Source organism: Eulemur rufifrons, chromosome 6 (assembly GCF_041146395.1).
Source record: "Eulemur rufifrons isolate Redbay chromosome 6, OSU_ERuf_1, whole genome shotgun sequence".
NCBI classification, from domain to species: domain Eukaryota; kingdom Metazoa; phylum Chordata; class Mammalia; order Primates; family Lemuridae; genus Eulemur; species Eulemur rufifrons.
Genome location: NC_090988.1, coordinates 79,348,135 through 79,370,012, shown reverse-complemented (window position 1 = coordinate 79,370,012; position 21,878 = coordinate 79,348,135). Strand labels below are relative to the sequence as shown.

The 21,878-nt window shown below is 36.5% G+C and overlaps 1 protein-coding gene across 1 annotated transcript in view; it reads left to right on the top strand.

Moving 5' to 3' along the window:
- The window catches only part of FBXO3 (F-box protein 3), a 32,141-nt gene extending 15,270 nt beyond the window's left edge, over positions 1-16,871 (top strand). The window contains exons 5-11 of the mRNA XM_069469796.1: positions 1,663-1,867; positions 3,032-3,077; positions 6,355-6,439; positions 7,269-7,391; positions 8,690-8,805; positions 10,503-10,693; positions 15,725-16,871. Of these exons, the coding sequence (XP_069325897.1) occupies positions 1,663-1,867; positions 3,032-3,077; positions 6,355-6,439; positions 7,269-7,391; positions 8,690-8,805; positions 10,503-10,693; positions 15,725-15,901 (943 nt within the window). The 3' untranslated portion in view covers positions 15,902-16,871. The remainder of the gene's footprint in view (positions 1-1,662; positions 1,868-3,031; positions 3,078-6,354; positions 6,440-7,268; positions 7,392-8,689; positions 8,806-10,502; positions 10,694-15,724) is intronic.
- The last annotated feature ends 5,007 nt before the right edge of the window (positions 16,872-21,878 follow it).

The window sequence follows — 21,878 nt, the reverse complement described above, 5'->3', positions numbered from 1 at the left end:
GCAATCATCCCACCTTGGCTTCCCAATGTGCTAGCATTATAGGCATGAACCACCATGCCTGGCCTGTTTTGGTGGTTTTTAATGATGGAAGTTATTTTTTAGAATGAAAATAAATAAATTGTATTTGTAGTTGCCCCTCACAAATTAAAGAAGTACAGGAATTCCCTCTTCCTCTTTATAGTAATGCATAAGACAAAACATAGAGCTTGATTAGATTTTACCAAAACAAATATGTGTCATAAAAACATCATTTCTACCAACACATCCGTATAGTTAACATGAAGTCTGATTGGGGGTGGGGGTTATGGGACATAGAGTAGCAGCATGTGTGAGTATATTTTAACTAAACTGTTAAAACTCTGGAAGTGTTTATCCTGTTGCAGCCAGGTAAATTGTTTTGGGAACTTGATGCAAATTCTGTCTACTATACATATAAAAAGTAATAATTTATTCAGAACTACATGTACAAAAGAATAATATTAGAGTTTTGTTATATTCAAGCATAGCCTATAATTGAATGATCTATTTACACTTTACTTCTAAAAGATGAAGTATCCATTGTGCAACTTTTTGGTAAAAGCAGACCATGCAGCAGCCATCAAAATTCACTTAAAGTTTTAGAAGCTGTCTGTTTTGAATGGGTTTACTTCTTTTGCACTTTTATGCAATTAAGCTATTTCAGAGACGTCGTGCTTGTGAAATGCTAGGGAGAACTTTGCATCATTCTTTTTGGAGCCTGGTGTTCCTTTGTGTGTGAAGAGTCATGTGAGGCTCTGTTACAACTTCAGATCAGGGCTGAGTGAGTACAGGGAATCCCAGAGGTGATCATATTGTGATTACAGGGTCGTATTTGAAATCAAATATTGGGCATGGGTTGGAAATAGAAGTCAGTTAGGACTAGATAAGGCTAAGTTACTGGCTGTTTCTTCCTAGTCTGTTTTTCTATTGAACTGAAACTTGACAAAGTTGAAAAATGATCATATTTCAAGAGCAAACAGGAGAGAACTTTGTTAAAAGAGTTGCCCAGAACTAACACAACAAACAGGTCATGAATTTCAACACAGGGATTTTTATCTATATGTGGTCCAAGCATTGAAACTTAGGATAGGAATCTCATCAAGGACCACCAGGTAGTCCTTGATACCTGTATTGCCATTATGTATATGTAGTGAGATTACTTTATACCTCATGCATTTCAAGTTTGTGAAATTTGGACAAGGTTTATTTAGGCTGATTTACATTTATTATTGTCTGGTTGCATAGGATAAGCTAAAGGTTGTATCAAGGTAAAAGTTCAGAGAATTTGCCCCTTTAAATGTTAAATTAGCTGTACACACATGGGTAGCAAGACACTGGCAAATCAATATATCAGGCAAGGTAGATTCTTGAAAAAAAATAAAACCGTATTTCTTTTTAAAAGGCTAACATTTAGACATTTTAGACATTTATTTTTAATTTAAATCAGAATCTTCTTTCCAGTCAAAAGAGTTTGAATTTAATATGTAGAAATTGTGTGTCTTGGGTATTCCCAGTTTAGAATTGTCATGTTAATCAGTACTGATACAGTTTTCAATGTGAAATTATTATTCATTGAAAAGATGAAGCACAGCTGTTTGTTTGGCACTGCAATGTATTACATTTCTGAGTCTGTATTCTCCTCAGGTTGTTGGGAAGTATGGCACTGTCTAATCACTATCGTTCTGAAGATTTGTTAGACGTCGATACAGCTGCCGGAGGATTCCAGCAGAGACAGGGACTGAAATACTGTCTCCCTTTAACTTTTTGCATACATACTGGTTTGAGTCAGTACATAGCAGTGGAAGCTGCAGAGGGTCGAAATAAAAATGAAGTTTTCTACCAATGTCCAGTAAGTAGGAAATGTTTTTAAATGTGGCTTTAAGATGCATTCTGATGATTATATTAATATGTGCATTCGTTATTTTCAGGGTTGTAGAATGGGTATAGAACTTTATGTATTTTAATTATAGACCTAACTAAAGTGCCAATATTCTGACATAACGGCATGGAATGCCAAAGGAAAATGTTACCGCTGGGCAAACAGTGCAAACTAGTGTGTACCTACAGAGGGAGAGCTGTGATTTGTGTCAAGGTATTTTAAGTTTAAGGAATACTAATGAGGAGTTTTTTGTTGACATATTTAATTATAATGTATGTTACTAACTTTCTAAAAATTTAGCTTTTGAACACCCTTTGATTCAAGCTCTGAGTACGACAGAAACTTTGTAAACTCTCTTCAGTAGATATTTGACTTGTCAAAAAATGTGGTTCCTTTTTAGGAGACTTTTATGATTTTAATGTAACCATAGAAAATGTCATGGTAATGTTTTCATTTTTATTTCTTCAGTGCTCAGTAATTCCTTAGTTACATAGCCTCACCTTCATTTTGTCTAGATGTGAACTTTTCACTTAAAAGAAGAATTTAAAATGTAATAGAAAATGCTTTTCACAGTTATCTGAGACATGTGACTCTATACATTTTAAGTATTTAAAGAGCTTTCATAGCTTTTCATTTTTTTCAAGCATTTTCACATGTTTTATCTCATTTTTGACTTGATGTCTCTCTAAGGTTGGTAGGATGGTTGCTTGGGCTTTCCATTTACTGAGAGGAGCAAGTAACATGGAATTGTTCAGGTCTCTTGACTCTGAATCCAAAACCTTCTCTTCTAGGATAACAAGCCATAAATCTTCTTACCTCAGCTTTTCTATTAATAATTGTTTTCTTGAAGGATAATTTCCTAGTTCATTGTAGCAGTAATAGCACTACATAAGTGTTTAACTTTTTGAGAAGTGCCTGACACTCTTTTAAGGACTTTATAGAAGGAGCCTTAAACATAGAAATCATAAGAGCAGTAACTGAAAAGTGTGAGGAATATCTGAGCATTGGTTGGAACACTTAAGTTATATTTATTTTTATCTGGTTTTCCTTGTCTCCAGAGAAAGATACAGATAATGAACCGTGAGAAATTAAGTAAAATGTATTTTCATCAATTGTATTCTTTTTCTTACCTAGGACCAAATGGCTCGGAATCCAGCTGCTATTGACATGTTTATCATAGGTAGGAGAAGAAAAAGTCTTTCTTTTCCCTTCTTTCTCTGGGTTAAACAAACTAAATTGTTTAAAACTTTTCAGTTACTTGAGCAACTGGCAATTTTATACTTGTATTTCTTAAGGTTTGGTGGTTTATAAAGTACTGCATCTAGGTAGGTGCTCATTAGAACCTCTCTTGTACATTGTTTGCATTTTTTTCCATTTGGAAAAAGCCAATCCGTGTACATTCTTTGCTCTTAGGACTCTTCAATGGAACACTGAAAGGTATAGACTTGCTATGAATGTGTATAGTTCCCTTAACACTCCACATGCATTTTCTACTGATCACATTAATATATAATACAATTGGAGAATAGATATATAAAGCAACTTTATACTTTTTCTGTGCTAATGCTATCGTAAGATACTAATAAGTCACATTAGAGACCTCAGAAGCAGCAGTCTTGAGAGACCAGTGTAAACTGTGTGCCTCATAAACTCCTTGGTACAACTAGTTTTTCTTGGCCTTAAATATTTCTTACAGGATTTTGAGAACCCTTCAATTTGTATGTGAGTGCAGCCCACCCCTTTACTATTCATCCATTCTTGTCTTGCTTAGATTTTGCTCACCTAAGAGACACTTCCTGACTATCCATTCTGCTTTTTAAAGGCAGTGCTGACATGTATTAAACATCCCCATATATTAATAGCAAAGGGTCCTTGTAGGCTAAGGCATCTGTATGTAATTATATCTTCTAATTGGAAATTTGAACAGTGTTATCAGTCTCCATTTCTTCCATACTCTGGCACATTCCAGGTTTGTGGTGTACTTTACAATATCCAGAAGATCTCACCCCTACCTAGTAAGTTATAAAAAGCTTTTAAATTTAGGCCCTAGCATTCAACTCACTCTGACTCATGTGGTCTCTGGTTTCTAAGTTAAGCACCGTCTGGAGGTTATGCCTGTGCTTGTTGCCCTCATTGGCATTTTTGCATAGCACACACTGTCAGAGATAATTGTCATGGCTCTAGTCCAGCGGTGCTACTCAATTTATAACTAAAGGCTCCCCAGGCACTAAGGTAAGCTGCTAGCTAGACCCTGTGAGTTTCTCACTCTTAGTTTGGTGCTTCTCTGACATGGTATGGAAAACACCACCACTACAGCAGTGTACTAAGATCTTATAGTACTATTCTAGTAGCTGAGATTTCTCCTAGGATGGGAGAACAAAGCAAAAGATTTGAAATACACTGAGAAGAGATGAGGTAGGAAATTAATGATGGGAGGAAAGATGAGAAAGCAGCTTCCTTTAACCTACCTTGATAAAACCTCAGTACTATCAGAAGTTCTAAAACATGGACTTATTTTAAAAGGTAAATTACCATGCAATAGATAAATTGCATCTTGATTCAATTAAGTTTTACCTTCTTAGAATTTTTGGTGATATACAAAGATGGCATCTCCTAGTGTCCAGTGCACTACTAATAGGTATTTAAATGGCTCATTCCTATAATCCTAGCACTTTGGGAGGCTGAGGCAGGAGGATTGCTTGAGGCCAGGAGTTCAAGAACAGCCTAAGCAAGAGTGAAATCCCCATCTCTACAAAAAATAGAAAAATTAGCCAGGCATGGTGGTACATACCTGTAGTCCCAGCTATGCAGGAGGCTGAGGCAAGAGGATTGCTTGAGCCTGCAGTGAGTTGTGATGAGGCCACTGCACTCTAGCCTGGGCAACAAAGTGAGATCCTATCTCAAAAAAAATAAGAAAAATGGAATCTGTGTTCAGTAAGTTTAGTAGTGAATGCTGTCTATTCTGTCCTCAAAGAACATACTCTGGTATGTATTATAATAAATTAAGGTACATTAAAATACACCATGCCAATTTCTTTTTTATGCAAACCATAAGAAATTTATTTTTACTTACATAACATTTTATTCCATGAAGTATATACAAAATGATTTCTTAAACTCTTCAGAGAAATTACTAGTTATAAAAACATAAAATTATACCTTCTGTGAATTTTAATGATACTATTTATTATAGCTCCTTAATATCTCAGTCAAAATGGATAGGGTATCAATGAACTTTGAAAATAATAGCATTTAATAAATAATGGGTCAGAATGAGCCATTCACAGATACTGAGAAAAGAGCCAGCTATTAATGTTTATCTTCTCTCCATTGATGCCTTTAAAAGTTTAAAGCTTTATACCCTCAGATACAAGCCAAACTGTATCTTCTGTCATTCCCTCAATAGAATAATTAGTGAATATTTTAAATTTAGCATCTGGCATTAGTGTGGCAGAGTGCAGGAACTGGTTTAATTGAAACCAGATTACAAAGAAATTTATTGAACAACACTAATTAAGGAACTATATGTGCTAGGCATGAAGATATATTAATAAATAATGGGAATCTGATAGAGTTATGTTAAATATTACCTAGAAGAGGTAAACAATTCATGTAAGTGCTTGTTACTGATCCAGTCACTAGATCACGGATGTATGGTCTGGACTGGACTGTGCTAGTAATTCTTTTCTGCTTTGAACTGGTCACTGAAAATACAGAAGACCGCTATGTAGGCTGGTCCGAAGGTAGTGAGTTATCTCACTTGATTGTTCACAGTCAGTTACAGATTGAACTCCTTGTTCTACTACTTTCCCCCCTCCTCACTACTGCACTTGACTAGTCAAAAAAAAAAAAAAAAAAAAAAAAGAAGACCGCTATGTAATTGACTGTGTAGTGGTGTGCAGCTTGACCGCTTTGGGACTGGCTTGATGAACAGAGCTCCACAATGCCACATCCTTGGTAAATGTCCACACTGAGCCTGGCTTCTGCCAAAATTTTATGCTTGAATCAGGATGTACCTGAAGCAGGGATGTACCTTGATCGAGAATAGGTGCTGATGTTTTTCTTGTGTTTCTTTCTCATAAACATAGCTGTAGCTCTTTTGTTCTGTATGTTCTATAAACTATAGATAAAAGGCCTTTATTTCTTGTACCAGAAAAAATTAAGGTTTAAAAATCGATTATTTAATTATAAGTGTAAAAAATTAGTTTGAAGGTTGGAGGATTCCCTAATAATGGTTGGGGAGAAGGAGGGGGAAGAATCCCAAAAGAATACAGTTGATAGAATTGAGAATAGAAATTGACCTGATAAAGGACTAGTAGAATTATATCTATAAATGTTTCTAGTTTTATCACATCTTAAGCATTGAGAAATTACTCTTGTTTCTTTGTATAGATTTTCCTATATGGATTTTACAAAAACTATTTGTTCTTTTGTTTTCCCCCCTTCCTGGTTTACAGGTGCTACTTTTACTGACTGGTTTACCTCTTACGTCAACAATGTTGTATCAGGTGGCTTTCCTATCATCAGAGACCAAATTTTCAGGTATTTCATTTGGAGCTTTTTGGATTGAAATGATAATAAATCAGGAAAAACCATCAGTCACAGATCATGGAATGATGTTTCCCAAGAAGGTTAATAACAGGACCTCTCATTATCTTAAATCTAACTATTTAATTCTCACTTTAATGCCAGAATATCCAAACACTTAAACACCTGGTATTTTTCTTATCTTGAGGAATCAAGAGAAAAAACTGATTTTGATTTAAAAGCTTTGGCTTTCTAGTAGCTATATAATTTCTTTTTGAAAAGAACCAAAAAGCTGTTTGCCAATTAATAGATATGTTATGAGTAGCAAAGTCAGTAACTATTAATTCCTGGCAAATATTATTTATTATCTCTAACTGAACATTCAGGTATTGTAGATGGTATTAGAGGTAATATTAGGTCACAGTAGTCTGGTTGGCAGAAATGATAGATTATACCTTAGAGGCTTCTGGAAACAACATACACATTTTTATTGTCAGAGCCACCATTTAGCAGGTATAGCTGGGTTTTCAGATGTCCCAAAAGTTGCCTAAACTCTCTGAAAACTGAGATAAGCTCTTGTTACTTTCCAAACTAATTAGCAATCCATTATTTCAACCACTGATCATTGAACCTTGATTGCTGTCATTACTGATCTAGAGTCACCAAGATTTTCTAGTTTGTTTCTAGTTTTCTTCTGAATTTAATAGGACTATACCCAAATATTATCTAAATTTTGACGTCTGAAATATTTAAATTTTTGATCTTAAAGGATAAGCTATTTTGCATTGTATCTTTTATCTTAAGTTAGTTGATTTAAAAGTGTTTAATTTTTTAAATTACCTAGATATGTTCATGATCCAGAGTGTGTAGCAACGACTGGGGATATTACTGTTTCAGTTTCCACATCATTTCTGCCAGAACTTAGCTCTGTACATCCACCCCACTATTTCTTCACATACCGAATCAGGTGAGAATTTTAAATGGGGTCACCTTTCAGTTAATAGTGGGATATATCCTATGGATGTGTTGCTGTTGTCCCATTTGACACTATATATAAAACACATTTTGAAAGAGCTACTTGCTGAAGTTTAGAGAAAGGTGAAAACATTTTATACAATATAGTGTTCATAAAGGACCTTGATTTCACATTAACCTGTAAGTTATTTAAGTTATTTCTTACAAATATGCTTGGGTATAAAGTATTGTGCCAGCTACTGTGGGAAGTGGACCACTAAGTTGTAATCATCATTAAAGCTCTAAGTTGTAGTGCATTCTAGAAGTTATCAAATTGCCAAAGATAAAACCATGCATTTTAAATTTCATCTGGCCTATCTATATTTAATTAATATGTATTGAGTGCTCCATGTATGTCAGACATGGTGCTAGGCATTAGATTTCATTAAATAAGAAACAAATATTTTAAATTCACTTTAGTTAGAAATATTCTGTGCTATGACATAAAAACAACTCTTTGCTCTAAGGGATTAAGGATACTTTGTTTTAAGATATGTTTTATATATTTTATAATATGTTTTTATATGTGTGTGTATATATATTTAAATACATATACATGTATATATACATACTGGAAGTATTTTAGTAATATGTACTTAACAAGAAGCATCCTAGGATTTTGCAGCCTTTCATATGTCCAATTACACATATATGGATGTTTCTTGTTTTAATTGTTTAATTTTGATCTTGCCTAGGATTGACACATGCTTAAAATAAAAAGACCTACACATGCCATGCTTATGGAGTACTCAAAGTGAAAATAAAAAACAGAATATGTCTAGAGAAAGGGGGAAATGATAGTGTCAGGAAAGAGAATCAAAATATAATTCCAGTAACTGGTGACGCTTTCCAGAAGCTAATGGAAACAGTGAAGTGGGTTGTATCGCTTAGTTTTTCATAGCACTGTATTCTAGAAAGCATTTCCCAAATTGATCTTTATTTGAACAGCAAAGATTGTCATCTCCATTGTGTTTGCATATTTTTTATGTTGCCCTTTCTGTTGCTGATCTTCACGGAAAATCAAATGCATAAGTTGAGTGAAAGTATTTCGGTGGGGGAATCAAGCTAATTAAGCCAGTATCTTTGAGAACTTAGAAAAATAGATAGCTAACATAGATTTTGGGTTGGATTTAATTTCCCTTGGAAATTTCCTTTCATAGTATTAGCCTGAATACTAACTATCTCTTAAATAAAAGAAAACGAAACAAAAAGGCCAGATTTGTGTATCTATCACCCTGCTCTCCTCTTTAGGATTGAAATGTCAAAGGATGCACTTCCTGAGAAGGCATGTCAGTTGGACAGTCGCTATTGGAGAATAACAAATGCTAAAGGTGATGTAGAAGAAGTTCAAGGACCTGGAGTAGTTGGTATGTAACCAAGGATTTAGCTCCATACCTTAATTGTTTAGAAGAAATTTATATTTCACATCATAACTATAATGTAGATAGGTTGTTATACTATCAGTTTAGTTCCTTAAACTTAGCATTCTAAAATTATAGCAAACTCGATTATTCAGGGATTGATTTCCCTGTCTGTGGATTACTTGGGCTTCTTTGCTTTTCCTACTTGTGTTCTTTATCTTTTTTAACTGGTTCATTATTCATTATGAATATAATGTGGATTATATTCTATGAATTAGAAAGCAAGGGGCAGAAAGAGAAAGTAAATTTCTTGTCATCTTTTTTGAAGTTTGAGGGGAAAGGTTAAAATTGATGACACAGCACATTGTAACTGCTCAATTAATATCTATTGGATAAATGAATGAAATAATTAAGGGTGTTATAATTTAGTAAGAAAGAATCAGGATTATTATTGCCTAAAATATTTGTTAATGGAAAAACAGATTTATGGTTAAGATATTAAGCTAGAAATAGGCATAAATAAATAAGGAAAACTCTTATTATCAGTTTATGCTCCTGAGAAATTACTTCATTTCTCTGAACCTCATCTTCAAAATATAAATAATTACAATATCAGCTAAAGAATTTCTGTGGGAATTTAATGAAATAATTTATGTAAAGTGCCCAAAGGAGTTCAGTGAAAGTTAGCTACTATTGTTGTAATGAATAAATCATCAACTTTGCCTTAAAAAAAGTTAATAGCAGAGATTTTTGTTGTTTGTGGATTTCATTCAGTTTAATTTTGGTTATCATTGTCATTTAGCTTTTTACAAAATTATGAATATCTTAAGTTTCTGAGCCCTCAGATTCTTCAAATGGAATTATGTGTTCCAGGAAAATACTTAAGCTGTGTATTCCTGTTATCAGTCCTAAGCGTATGGAGAGGACTGATAACAGCAAAACCTTTAGTTTAAGGTTTTCTAAATTCATTACCATGAATAGATTCATGTTCTACATGTTTACATAATGAATTTTTCCTGGACTTGAGGATCTAGTACTAAGGGATTTTATTAAAGCCATTATTCTTTTTCTGTCATTTGCTCCCTTGTATAAGGACTCTTCTTCGGACTGCCATTTTGTCTGGTCTGAATTCTTAGGGTACATCTTCATAATTTTACATTTTAGTTTCTTGCTACTTTTTTTTTTTTTTTTTTTTTTGGAGATAGGGGTCTCACTATGTTGCCCAGGCTGGTCTTGAATTCCTAGACTCAAGTGATCCTCCCACCTCTGCCTCCTGAGTAACTGGGATTACAGGCACGTGCCCATACCCAGCTATTCTTGCTACTTTTAAAATATTTAGATTACCTTTGTCTCTCTTTGAACTAGTGTCTCTAATCCTTTTTATTACTCTTGTCCTAAAGGTTGTGTCTACAGTGCCTCAAAACACATTGAAAAAGAAAACATGTTTTGTTTTGTTTTACTAGATATTTCCCATCTTCTACATTGAGAGAGAATTTGGGGAATACAAAAAAAATTACGAGGAATAAAATACCTGCTCATAATGCCATCACTGTTAACATTTTGTTGTATTTCCTTTTAGATTTTTTTTTAAACTGTGCATTTACTTTTATGTAGTTTATATAATCCCATAGAGAACATGCCTTATTTACTATAATGAAGAACTGAATTTTACACTTGGTTTATTGTTACTATTTTCCCTGCAGGTGAATTTCCGATCATCAGCCCAGGTCGAGTATATGAATACACAAGCTGTACCACATTCTCTACAACATCGGGATATATGGAAGGGTATTATACCTTCCATTTTCTTTACTTTAAAGACAAGATCTTTAATGTTGCCATTCCCCGATTCCATATGGCATGTCCAACATTCAGGGTGTCTATAGCCCGATTGGTAAGTTAATTTCCTCTAGTGCTGATTTACATGACTTTGTAAAATTAACAAATTACCAAGGATCTTTATTGATTAGGTAGAAAAGTGGTTTATAAATGGTGTTCCAGAGAACCCTAAGATTTTGAGGACGTGCCTTGGGGGTCATGTTGGGAGAGATGGACAGCAGGTAAACGGGGCTCCATACTCTCCAGCCAGAGAAACTCTGCTGTTATCTGTTTTAAAGATTCAACTGCTTTTCCACTGTTCCCAAAACAGTTCTGTAGTCTAAATGTATTAGAATATGAGAATACCACACTAGACCGATTAGAATTAGTTTTATGTTATTTCATTAGCACTGGGAAAACAATTTCTTACAATGCTTTTGCTAAAACTCCCAATTTAATATAAAATAAACTAATTTCCTATAGAGATCATTACAAAAAGAATTTCATGTATAGATGTGGACTTTTAGCAGTCTCTCTCTGGGATCATTTCTCAAGTCAACCAAGTGTATTTTTTAAATCTCGTTTTTAGGGTTACCTTGTGACAAGTGTAACACTAACCCTGATCTTAAGGACCATAGAATGGTTAAAGGAAATTATGAAGTTCCAGTTATACAATAGGAAAAAAATATGAATTGTATACCCAGAATGCAATGGAGTTGTAGGCATTGAATGTTTGGAAAATGCCTTCTATCTAGTTCCTGGAATGACCCTGCTGGGTGTGTCTAAAATAAGTCTGGAAGATCGACATGACATTAATCTGACCCAGAGCTGACACACTGTCAGCTGCAGTTGGGAGGGAGGATAATAATGAAACTTCAGGCCAATAGTGAAAAGGATCTATAGTCTGGATATGGAAGTGAAATTTAAACTTCCTTCCCCGTGGAGGCATGCTAGAAACTGCATATTTCCAGTACTGGCAGTTTGCTACTTCCTATAACAGACTTCCGTTTTTGACTACCCCAATATCTGTATGAGATTGGCATAGTCTTATCCTTAAATGTTTGGTATTATTCATCAGTGAAGTTATCTGGGGCTGGAGTGCTCTTTGTGGGAAAATTTTGAAATATGAATTTAATTTTTTTAATATTCATATTTTCTATTTCTTCTTGTTTCAGTTTTGGTAATTTGTGCCTTTCAAGGAATTTGTCCATTTCATCTAAATGTTGAATTTATTGGCATAAAGTTATTGACAATATTCCCTTGATATCCTTTTAATGGCTACAAGAGCTATAGTCATATGCCCTCTTTTGTTCTTAATATTGGTAACATTTCTTTTGATCATTGCTTTAGCTAGGAATACTTTTATTGATCACTTAAACAAAAAACAACTTTGGTTTCACTGATTTTTTTTATTGCTCGCTCATTTTCTATTCCATTGATTTCGCAATTATCTTTATTTCTCTCCTACTTTGGGTTTAATTTGATTTTCTTCTAGCTTTTTAAGGTAGAAGTTTCATATTGATTTTAGATCTCTCTAAGCTCTGTTTTAGCCGCATTTCACAAATTTTGATAAGTCGTGTTTTTATTAACATTTAGTTCAAAATAGTTGTAGATTTCCCTTATAATTTAATTTTGTTCTGCGACTTTTCTGGAAATGTATTAATTTTCAAACATTTGGAGGTTTTTCAGTTATATTGTGGTTGCTAATTTCTAATTTTATTGTTAGAAAACTTGCTCTGTATTTTCAATCCTCTTAAATGTTTTATGTCCCAAAATTATGGTGCATCTTGGTAAACGATCCTTGTGTATTTGAAAAGAATGTATATTCTGCTATTTGGGGGAATATTATTCTATGAATGAAAGGTCAACGTGGTTGACAGTGTTTTTCAAGTCTTCTATATAGTTATTTATTTATTTTTTGGTCTTTGTTCTATCAACTACTGAGAGACAATTGTTGAAATCTCCAAATATAATTACAGTTTTGTGTATTTATCTTTTTAACTCAGTCAGATTTGCTTCATGTATTTTGAAGCTCTATAATTGTATCCAAATACGTGTGGTATTATTATGTCTTTTTAATGACATGATTCTTTAATCATTATGGAATCTCTTTCTTTATCTCTGATAATATTCCCTGTCTTAAAGTTTAAAGAGCATTCAAGGGTTTTTTTGGCAGGCAACTGAGTTACTCTTGGGTCCTGTTGATCCTTTTGAGGCTTGTTTTTAATATTTGTTAGTGTGAGGGTAATATAGTCATTACTTAATGATGGTGGTTCTCAATTCTTCAGTCTTATGACCCCCCTAAAGCCTGAAAACATATTGAGGACTCCAAAGAACTCTTGCTTATGTTGGTTATATCAATATTTACCATGTTAGAAATTGAAACTGAGCAAGTTTTACAATATTTACTCATTCCTCAAATGACAATAATAAACCCATTACATGTTTAGCCCTCTCTTAACTGTGCTCTTACTTATTTAGAGTTTTCATTTTCTACTAACCACAAATAAGCCTATAAAATCTTGACCTGCCTTATGGAAAATGTTTTCTTTCAAGGATGAGAAATCAATAAAAAGAAATGAGAATTCTGGACTTATTTCTTATCAACTTGAAAAAGGCAATGGGGTTGTATTTTTTGACCTTTCATGTTACTGGTTTTCTTGATATGGAAGTTGGATTGTTCTCCTTTTTTGTTCTCTACCAGTTGATTAATTTAGTAGGCTTAGTACTTCCTTTTTCTTCATACTCACAATGCCACTTTAAAATATACTTTTGGTTGGTCTTACGGTTTTTGGCAGCTTTAGAGGTTCCTGCTGCTAATTTGTTTCTATTCCTGTCTGTGTGTTCCTCTCTCTCTCTGCTGCGTGTATACGTACCCTTTTTTCTGAGCAATCTCTCTCTTTAGCCACATTGATTTCTTTAACAGTTTTTCTCTTTTCTTCTTCAAGATAATTAATAACCACACTACCCGAATATCATGTTTTAGGATTTCCTAAGCCTTCTCCTTTCCCACCTTTTGGACCTCCTACTGAATTTTGAAGTCTTCATTCCTTAGATTAAACATATATCCAAAGATAAAAAGAATGTAATGTCTTATGTCATATCTGTGTATATTTTCTCTGATTGTTACTGTTGTTGTTTGTGTTATAATAAATCCCAAGTGATACAATTCCTTTCTCCTACATTAATTCATTTGCTTGCTCAATAAATATTGACTACTGTAGTAAACCATACAATCAAAATCCCTGACTTGGAATTTACATTCTAGCTGGAAGAGACAAACTGTAACAAATAAACGTTATGAACTTATGTCCAGTAGTCACAAGTGCCTTGGAGAAAAATCAGAGTAAAGGAGATAAGGAGCATCCTGTTGAGTTGTTCAAATATAAAGATGTGTCAGGAAAGGCCTTGGTGACATTTAAGCTAAGATGTGAAAGGAGCACAGGGAGTCAGGTGGATATGGGAGAAGAGTGTTGTAGGCAAAAGAGCAGCAATTGTGGAGGTCCTGATGCAGTAATGTGCTTGGTGTGTTTGAACCAAGGAGGGCAATGTAGCCAGAGTGCAGTGAGCAAGAGAGAGTGGCTGGAGATGAGATCAGAGGGATGGTGGGGTGCTGGATCACGTAATGCCATAAAAGCTTCAGCGGAAGGCCTTCTGCTGATGTCATGCCCCAGGTTTCCCCATACTTGCCAGATTTCCACCTAGGTCCTCCTTGCTGTTCAGACTTCTGTCCGATATAGTAATTCTTCTCATTGAGTCTTCAGATGTGTGAGAGAGAACATTGACAGCAGAGTAAGTTCAGACTAGAGACACTGCTTAAGCAGAATTGATCTTTCCAAGAGATGTTCAGATATTGCACATTTACCATCATTATTGTCCTATTCTGAGAGCCTCCAACAAGTTAATTGAAAAGTGGAGGCTATCCTTTCCCCACCATATGGGCTGATCTTAGTGATGTACTCCTGATGAACTGGCAAAGTGACACTGTGACGTCTGAGTTAGATAAAGGTAATATGCCTTCAGCGTGGAGTTCTCTGTCTCCTGGGACATGTGTCTTTGGTATCCTAAGCCACCATGTAAGAAGTCCAGCTACCGTGAAGCCACCGTGCTGAAGGGACTTTGTAGGCATGCCATATAGAGATAGAGGGAGGCACCCGGGTACCCTAGCTGTTTCTAACTCCAGATGTTTGGATCATCCCAGCTTGGGTACCAGATATGTGAATGCAGAAGCCCTTGAGATGACTGCAATCCAGTTACCATCTGACTGCAACATCATGAGAGAAGACACCAAGCCAGAACCACCCCATCAAGTACTTCTCAAATACCAAACCCACGTGAACCATGAGAGATAATAAATGACTGTTATTGTTTTAAGCCACTAAAAAAATAAAAATATTTTTTTAAAAAGTAGAGGCTACCGATGGTTGAATTCAAGTGATGTGTCTTTATGGTAGAAGCTCAAGAAAAATCTTTTAGACCTTTTGTTGGCAGTGCATAAAAGTTACCAGTAGAGGTCATACTTGATTAATATTTTGACATCCTTTCTGTAAGTATATAGATTAATAAATTATTGTTTAATACATTAATATAATAAGTTCAGTAAAACTTTATCTTGGATTGTTAGGAGTGGTCTGTGTACTACCTTGTATGAATTACCAAGTACTGTGTAAAAAATAAGTGTTGCCTTAATTGAATGTTTACCATTAAAACCATACGGAGCCAGGCACTGTGGTGTATATGTATTGTCCCAGCTACTCAGGAGGCTGAAGGGAGGAGGATCGCTTGATCTCAGGAATTGGAGTCCAGCCTGGGCAACATAGCAAAGCTCATCTTTAGATAAATAAATGAGTGAATGAATTAATAAATGAAAATCTTTCAACAACAAACAACAAAACTATACTGAGCATTATCTAACGTGTGATACAAAATACACTCCAGAATCTTGCATTAGCATGTACGTTATGAAAATGCACTGTCCAAGTGGATGAAAACTCAGATTTGCCATGTCTGGTTGTTTGGATTCTAGATAAATGAAAATTTGCATTAAATAACGTTAAAAAAAATTGATGGATGCTCTTCTTATGAAAAGATTGTTTTCTCTTTCAAGGAAATGGGTCCTGATGAATATGAAGAGATGGAAGAAGAAGAGGAGGAGGAGGAGGAAGAAGATGATGAGGATGATTCGGCAGATATGGATGAATCAGATGACGATGATGAGGAAGAGAGACGGAGGAGAGTCTTTGATGTTCCCATTCGCAGACGACGCTGCTCACGCCTTTTTTAGCAAGCCTCCTGCTAATGGAAGCACCGAGATGATTCTAGTCTGTTAAATAGATTTCTCAATAATGTAAATAACTAAATTGTTCGCAGCATATAGCAGGAAAACTAGCATGAAATATTGTTCGAGGCCCTGGGTTCTATGTGACATTACATTTGAAATTGGATTGTTTTGGTTTGCTTTATGTTTTTGAAGGAGAAGAGAAAATGAGAATCTTTTTTTCTCTTCCAGGAGTCAGTGGAGGAATAGTTCTCTAGCTAAGGAATAGACATTTCTTTGTTTTAAAATATTTTATACTTATAAAAATGTAGAAATGGAGAGGGAATTGTTTTGAGTAAGGATTTAAAATGTTGCAGAAATACCTACGCAAGGATAGAGAGAAACTGTGACTGAATGATTCTGTGAAAAGACTTCTTGCAGTTGTAAGTTATTTAGAAATGAACAAAATTTGTAATTAGGCTAATCCATTTAGTGATTCCTAATATTTTGTACTCACAGGGAACTAACTGACTAACTTGACTGCTAGTGGTTTGTCCTTTCTTAGACAATCTATCCTTGAATTTAAAGTGTTTATCACTAAGACATTGAATCTAAATTTTTCGTCACCACACCCTTGAATTTAATTTAAAGTTTTCAACACAATGACCTTTAATTTAAATCTTCAACTCTTTGGCCTTTATCATATTATTCACAGATGCATCATTTTTGAAATGTAGTGTGTAAAAGTATGTAGTGTGTTGCTTAACAAAAGATTCTTCACTATGTCTCACGTAGTCTAAATTTGTAAATACTGCTTCTGTTTTGGTTCTCCTTTATACACTTGACTGTCTAACTTTGTGATAAGTGACATGAATTTTATGTTAGGATTAAGTATGTTTTCCTGAAACATGGGTTTTTTTGTAATTATATAATTGAGAGTTAAGAATGAAATCCTTCAAGTGTTAAAAACTCACATTTTAAAAGCAAATTTTGGTTCTGATCCTGTATTTTGTGTAAGTGCCTATTTTTCATAAACTAATATTAATCACCCTTTGCTCTTAAGATGGAATATGGGATTTACTGTTCAACAACAGTTGAACTCTGGCCTGCTGTCAGAGTATAACAGTCCCATTCAAAGTCATCTCCTGGCTTTGTACCCTCCTGTGTGCTCCACCTTCCATTTTCCCCAAGGACAGCTCTTTTGTAGAGAAAACTGTAGGAAGAGGAGGCGGTATTAAGGGTTAAGCAGCTGCCAGGGACCAGGGACCACAAAGGCAAACTTACCCTTTCATATTGATGTGTTAAAATGTTCTGAGATAGACTAAGTCAATTTTCATCCTTCCTTTTCATGTACTAAGCATATTATCGGGCTACCACATCCTTCTATTATGGCTATTCTTTTTTTTTTTAATCAACTGTCTTTGTTTAGGTTGCTATAACAAAATACCTTTGAGTAATTTATTAACAATAGAAATTTATTGTTAACAGTTCTGGAGGCTGGAAAGTCCAAGATCAAGGTGCCATCGGATTAGGCGTGTGGTGAGGGCTTGCTCTCTGCTTCAAAGACAGTGCGTGCCTTCACGCTGTATCTTTACATGGTGGGAGTGGCAAACGAGCTCCCTCAGGCCTCTTTTGTAAGGGCACCAAGAGCCCTCACGACCTAATCACCTCCTAAAATGCCCACCTCTTAATACTGTTGTTTTGGGGATTAAGTTTCAATATGTGAATTTTGGGGGAACACAAACATTCAGACCATAGCATCAATCCACTTAGTTTTTAAAAAACCAGAATTTCCCAATAAAGCAGCAATTAAGGTGGCCCCAGTATCCCTTTCCACTCTTTTGCATCTTTCTTTTTTCCGGATGACCTCTCCTGTCTCTCAGTTTCCAGAGTACTCATGATGCCCAGAATCTCCCCTGCAACTCTGTCCAACCCTTGCTCCTCAGAATGCGGTAATTTGCTTATCCTGTCATCAAAATTCACATTCTTTTATTCATTCATTAGTTGAATGAAGTCTAGTTCATACCATGATGGGGTTTTTTTGTATTTATTTTCTTTAGCAAGAATGCTTATCCTCCCATAACAGGAATTTTACAGCTGGCATAAACATTGCCCAAACTAGACTATACTTTTGGTGGAGCGAACACCATTTCTGGTTCTGAGGCCGCTTGAAAACACCACCTATTTTTTATTCATTTGTCTAAGGCTCGATGTATCAGTAGAATGAGACAGATGCCTAAAACATTAGTAGGTTAAATAGTTTAGGGGCTATTCTTCAGTGAAAAGTTAGAGGTAACTAGTTCAGGGCTGACATGATGGCACAACGATGTTGTAAACCTTACAGATTCATTCCATCTTTCTGTTCTGCCATCCTTAGCACAAGACTTTTCTTCTCAAAGTTCTTCTCATGGTTGCAAGATGGCAACCACAGTCATATTGTATTCAAGAAAGAATGATGAGAAAAGAGCAAAATGAAGTGGAAAATAAAAAGTGAGATGTGAGGCTGGAGAGGTAAACTAGCCAGGTTCCTAGTAGTCATGGGGAGGGTGAGTAGGGAAGGGGTAGCATAGGGACCTAGTATGAAGGAATTGTAATGGCCCAAATAAGATACATGATTGACCCAAATTAGGGCAGTGGCAATGTGAGGAGGGGATGATCTAAATAAGTGGCGAAGTAGGCAGGAGTTACTGAGTAGATGTGAGGGAGTGGAAAGAATCAAAGTTGACTCCCAGGTTTCTGGCTTCATTTATAAAAAAAATAAAATCACTGCAGGAAAAGCAGTTGATCTTTGTGACACAGGAAAGTGATTCCTCACTGCTGGGAGTCTCTTGAGGTCCAAGTGGATCTTTGGCTTTGAGCAAGAAAGAATTCAGGAGCGAGCAGACAGTATGAAGTGAAAGCAAGGTTTATTCAGAGACTAGAAAATCTACTCCACAGACAGAGCAGAGGCAAGTTCTCCCTGCAGAAGAGAACTGGCCCCTGATTTCTGTTGCCCTTCTATTGAAGCAGTGGATTAATTCTAGGTTAAATAAAGGGAGGAATATTCATGGAAGTGGGGGTGTTTTCCTGGAATAGGGTGACACCCTCTATTTCTCCACCATCTTGGTTCTAACTGGTTGGAACTGGCCCTGCCTCAATCCTGTTTTCATCAAGGTAATTTGAAACCTTGAGACTTCTTGATTTAGTTTGGTAATGCTGCAGCAATGCCCAAAGCAATAGGTGCCAGTTCTCTGTCTCAATTGAAGATGAGTTCAGATCTGTAGACATTGAGTTCAAGATGTCTGAGGAACAAACAAGTGATGTCCAGCAGTTAGCTGGATATGAAAATGAAGATAGAGGAAGTGGTCAGAGCTGGAGACCAAGATTTGCAATTCATCTGCAAACACATACATCCCTGAGGTAAAACACTAGTCTCCCAAGGAGCACATAGCAATGGTTCTCAGTCTAACCCTGGAACACCAAATTATTAGTGGGAGGAGGAAGAGACCCTCAAGACTGGTCAAGAAACTGGGAGCAAAACCAGGAAAGAGTGGCATCTCGGAATCTGACAACTTTAAGGAAGGAGTAGCTAATGGGATGCATATAAGGTAGTGTTAAGCGTGGGAACTTGTAACTCTGGCTGAGAAAGAATTCTTGACACAAAGATAAGGATAGAAGGAAATAGAAAGTTTATTTTACTTTCCCCTAGAGACAGAGAGGAAAGGACTCAGCACAGGAAAGAAAGAAAGAAGTAGTGCTGGCAAGGAGGATAGGGGTTCGGGGTTTTTATGGGGACAAAGAGAAAGGAAAAAAGTGATTACTGTCAGCTGATAGCAGAAAACAGCTGTGAAGCAGCTGTGTCTGTTTTTCCTTTTTTTCCCCTCTTTTCTGTGAAGATGTTTTTTCAGGGTCATTGGAATGTGATCTGGTGGGAACTGGGGAAGCATCACATGCCCATCTGCTCAATTCTTTTCAAGTGCTGTGAAAAAAAACCCTTAGAGGCCACAGGTGGTTAATTAAGCAAGGGGCTGTTGTGCTGTGATCTTTCCCTTCAAAGGGGCAATTATGTGCTGTGAATTTTCTCCTTTATTTTTTTTCTGTTTATTTTTTCTCTGTTAGTTTATTAGCAAGGCCATCCTTTCAGGTAGTGCATGTGAAAGAGCTTTGTAAACCATCATAGGAAATATATGGTATTAACTGTTTTAACCAGGCTCACTTTAAATATCAAACCAAGTCCTGATTTAAGAAACTTCCATTTGAGTAGAGGAAAACCAGGATTTGGGCACCACCAAAATGAAATTCATTCCTTGATAGCATAATCTCCTAGAACTAGTATCTGCTTTCTTTAAACCCACCAATTAAATCTTCCAGAGGGAATCTTGTCTGGATAACACCCTGGGTGAAGGCCTTGGACCTCAGGTCCCTGTCTCACTCCCTGTCTGTGCTCTCTGACCTTGGTGTGGGGGTGGGGGATCCCAGGTGTGTGTGCTGCAAACTTCCCAGCGTCTGTGTCAGGGTTGCTTTTTGAGAGGTGTTGTCCTGGTTCTTTGGCTCCTTGCTTGGAAGAATCACAAGCAAGGCCAGTGCATGGAAGTGAACACAGACAGGAAGCAATTTCACACAAGCAGGCTTTACTGAGCACAGCGAAGTGTACAAAGAGAAGGTGCGTCCTGGAGGAGGGATGGGTCTGTCTCCACGAGTGAAGACCCTGGAGTCTTAACACACTTCTACTTTTATATCTATACCTTATGATGTGCTAAATGGTGGGCTGAATATTCATTATTTTTTCTGGGAAAAGGGTGGAGAGTTCTTGGAGCTAAGGGCCCTCCCCAATTTTATCCTTACAGGGTAACTTCCAGGGGTTGCCACGACATTTCTAAACTGTCTCGGGAGCTGGTGGGTGTGATTTTTACTATGCTAATGTATGTTAATTGAGGAAAGATTACTTTTGATCTTGAGCTCCTAGTTTTTGCATATGCTCCTGGCTGGGAAACCCCTAACCTCAAGTTCCTGTTGTCCTAGGTTTGGTTCTAGATGCCCACTGGCCTGCTCACATTTGCCCCCTCCCTTTTTCCTGTGGTTAGCGCTGTTGGCCCGCACCTGTCCCTAACAACCTGTAAGTACTAAAAACTCTTAAACTGTTCACATTGTGGTTTTGTCAGTGAAACCATGCCCCCCATCCAATCCCGGACCGCAAGGCACAGCAAAGTGACCCACGCAGTAAATCCCCTGCTGGTGCTCTTCTGTCCCAGCCTCTGGTGGCCCCCAGGGTCAGTCCTCTCCCCGAATTGATGGAGAAACTCGAAGAGTTTCATTGCCCAGTAAGCTGGGGTTTTTTTGAGAATATCATTTTTTTTAAAATTTCAGCATATTACAGGGGTACAAATGTTTAAGTTACGTATATTACCTTTGCCCCACCCCAGTCAGAGCTTCAAGCATGTCCATCCCCCAAACTGTGGGTACCACACCCATTACGTGTGTATATACCCCGACACCCGATGAATGTTATCATTATATGTGCACTTAAGTGTTGGTCAGTTAAAACCAATTTATGGCGAATACATGTGCTTGTTTTTCCATTCTTGGGATAAGCTTTTAAACGCATGTTTTGTCTTGGTTCCAAACAAGTCAGAAGGCACGAATGCAGCTGTGGCTGAGGGCCATCTGGGAGACGCCAGAGCCTGAGAGCAAGAAGGAGCCTGACGCTGCAGCGGGGCGCATAACCTGCCAGCCGGGCCAAGTTTTGAAAAACATTTAAATATAATTTTAAACAAATAGAAGGGAAAGTCTGAAGTCTTTTGAAGTTTGCTATTGTTTTTATTTTCTATGACAATCAGAGGAGGACGCCATAAACTTTCATTTCCCCAGCGTTTTAAAGGTGTTCATCCAGTCTTGGCCACCGGCTTTCTCAGACGCTGACGGGGTGACTGACGCATCTAGAGTGCGGTGGTGGTGCCGGGCGAGGCCACCGCAGTGTCCACCGCCTACATCAGCGTCCGCAAGTGACCTTGGCCTGGAGCTGGCT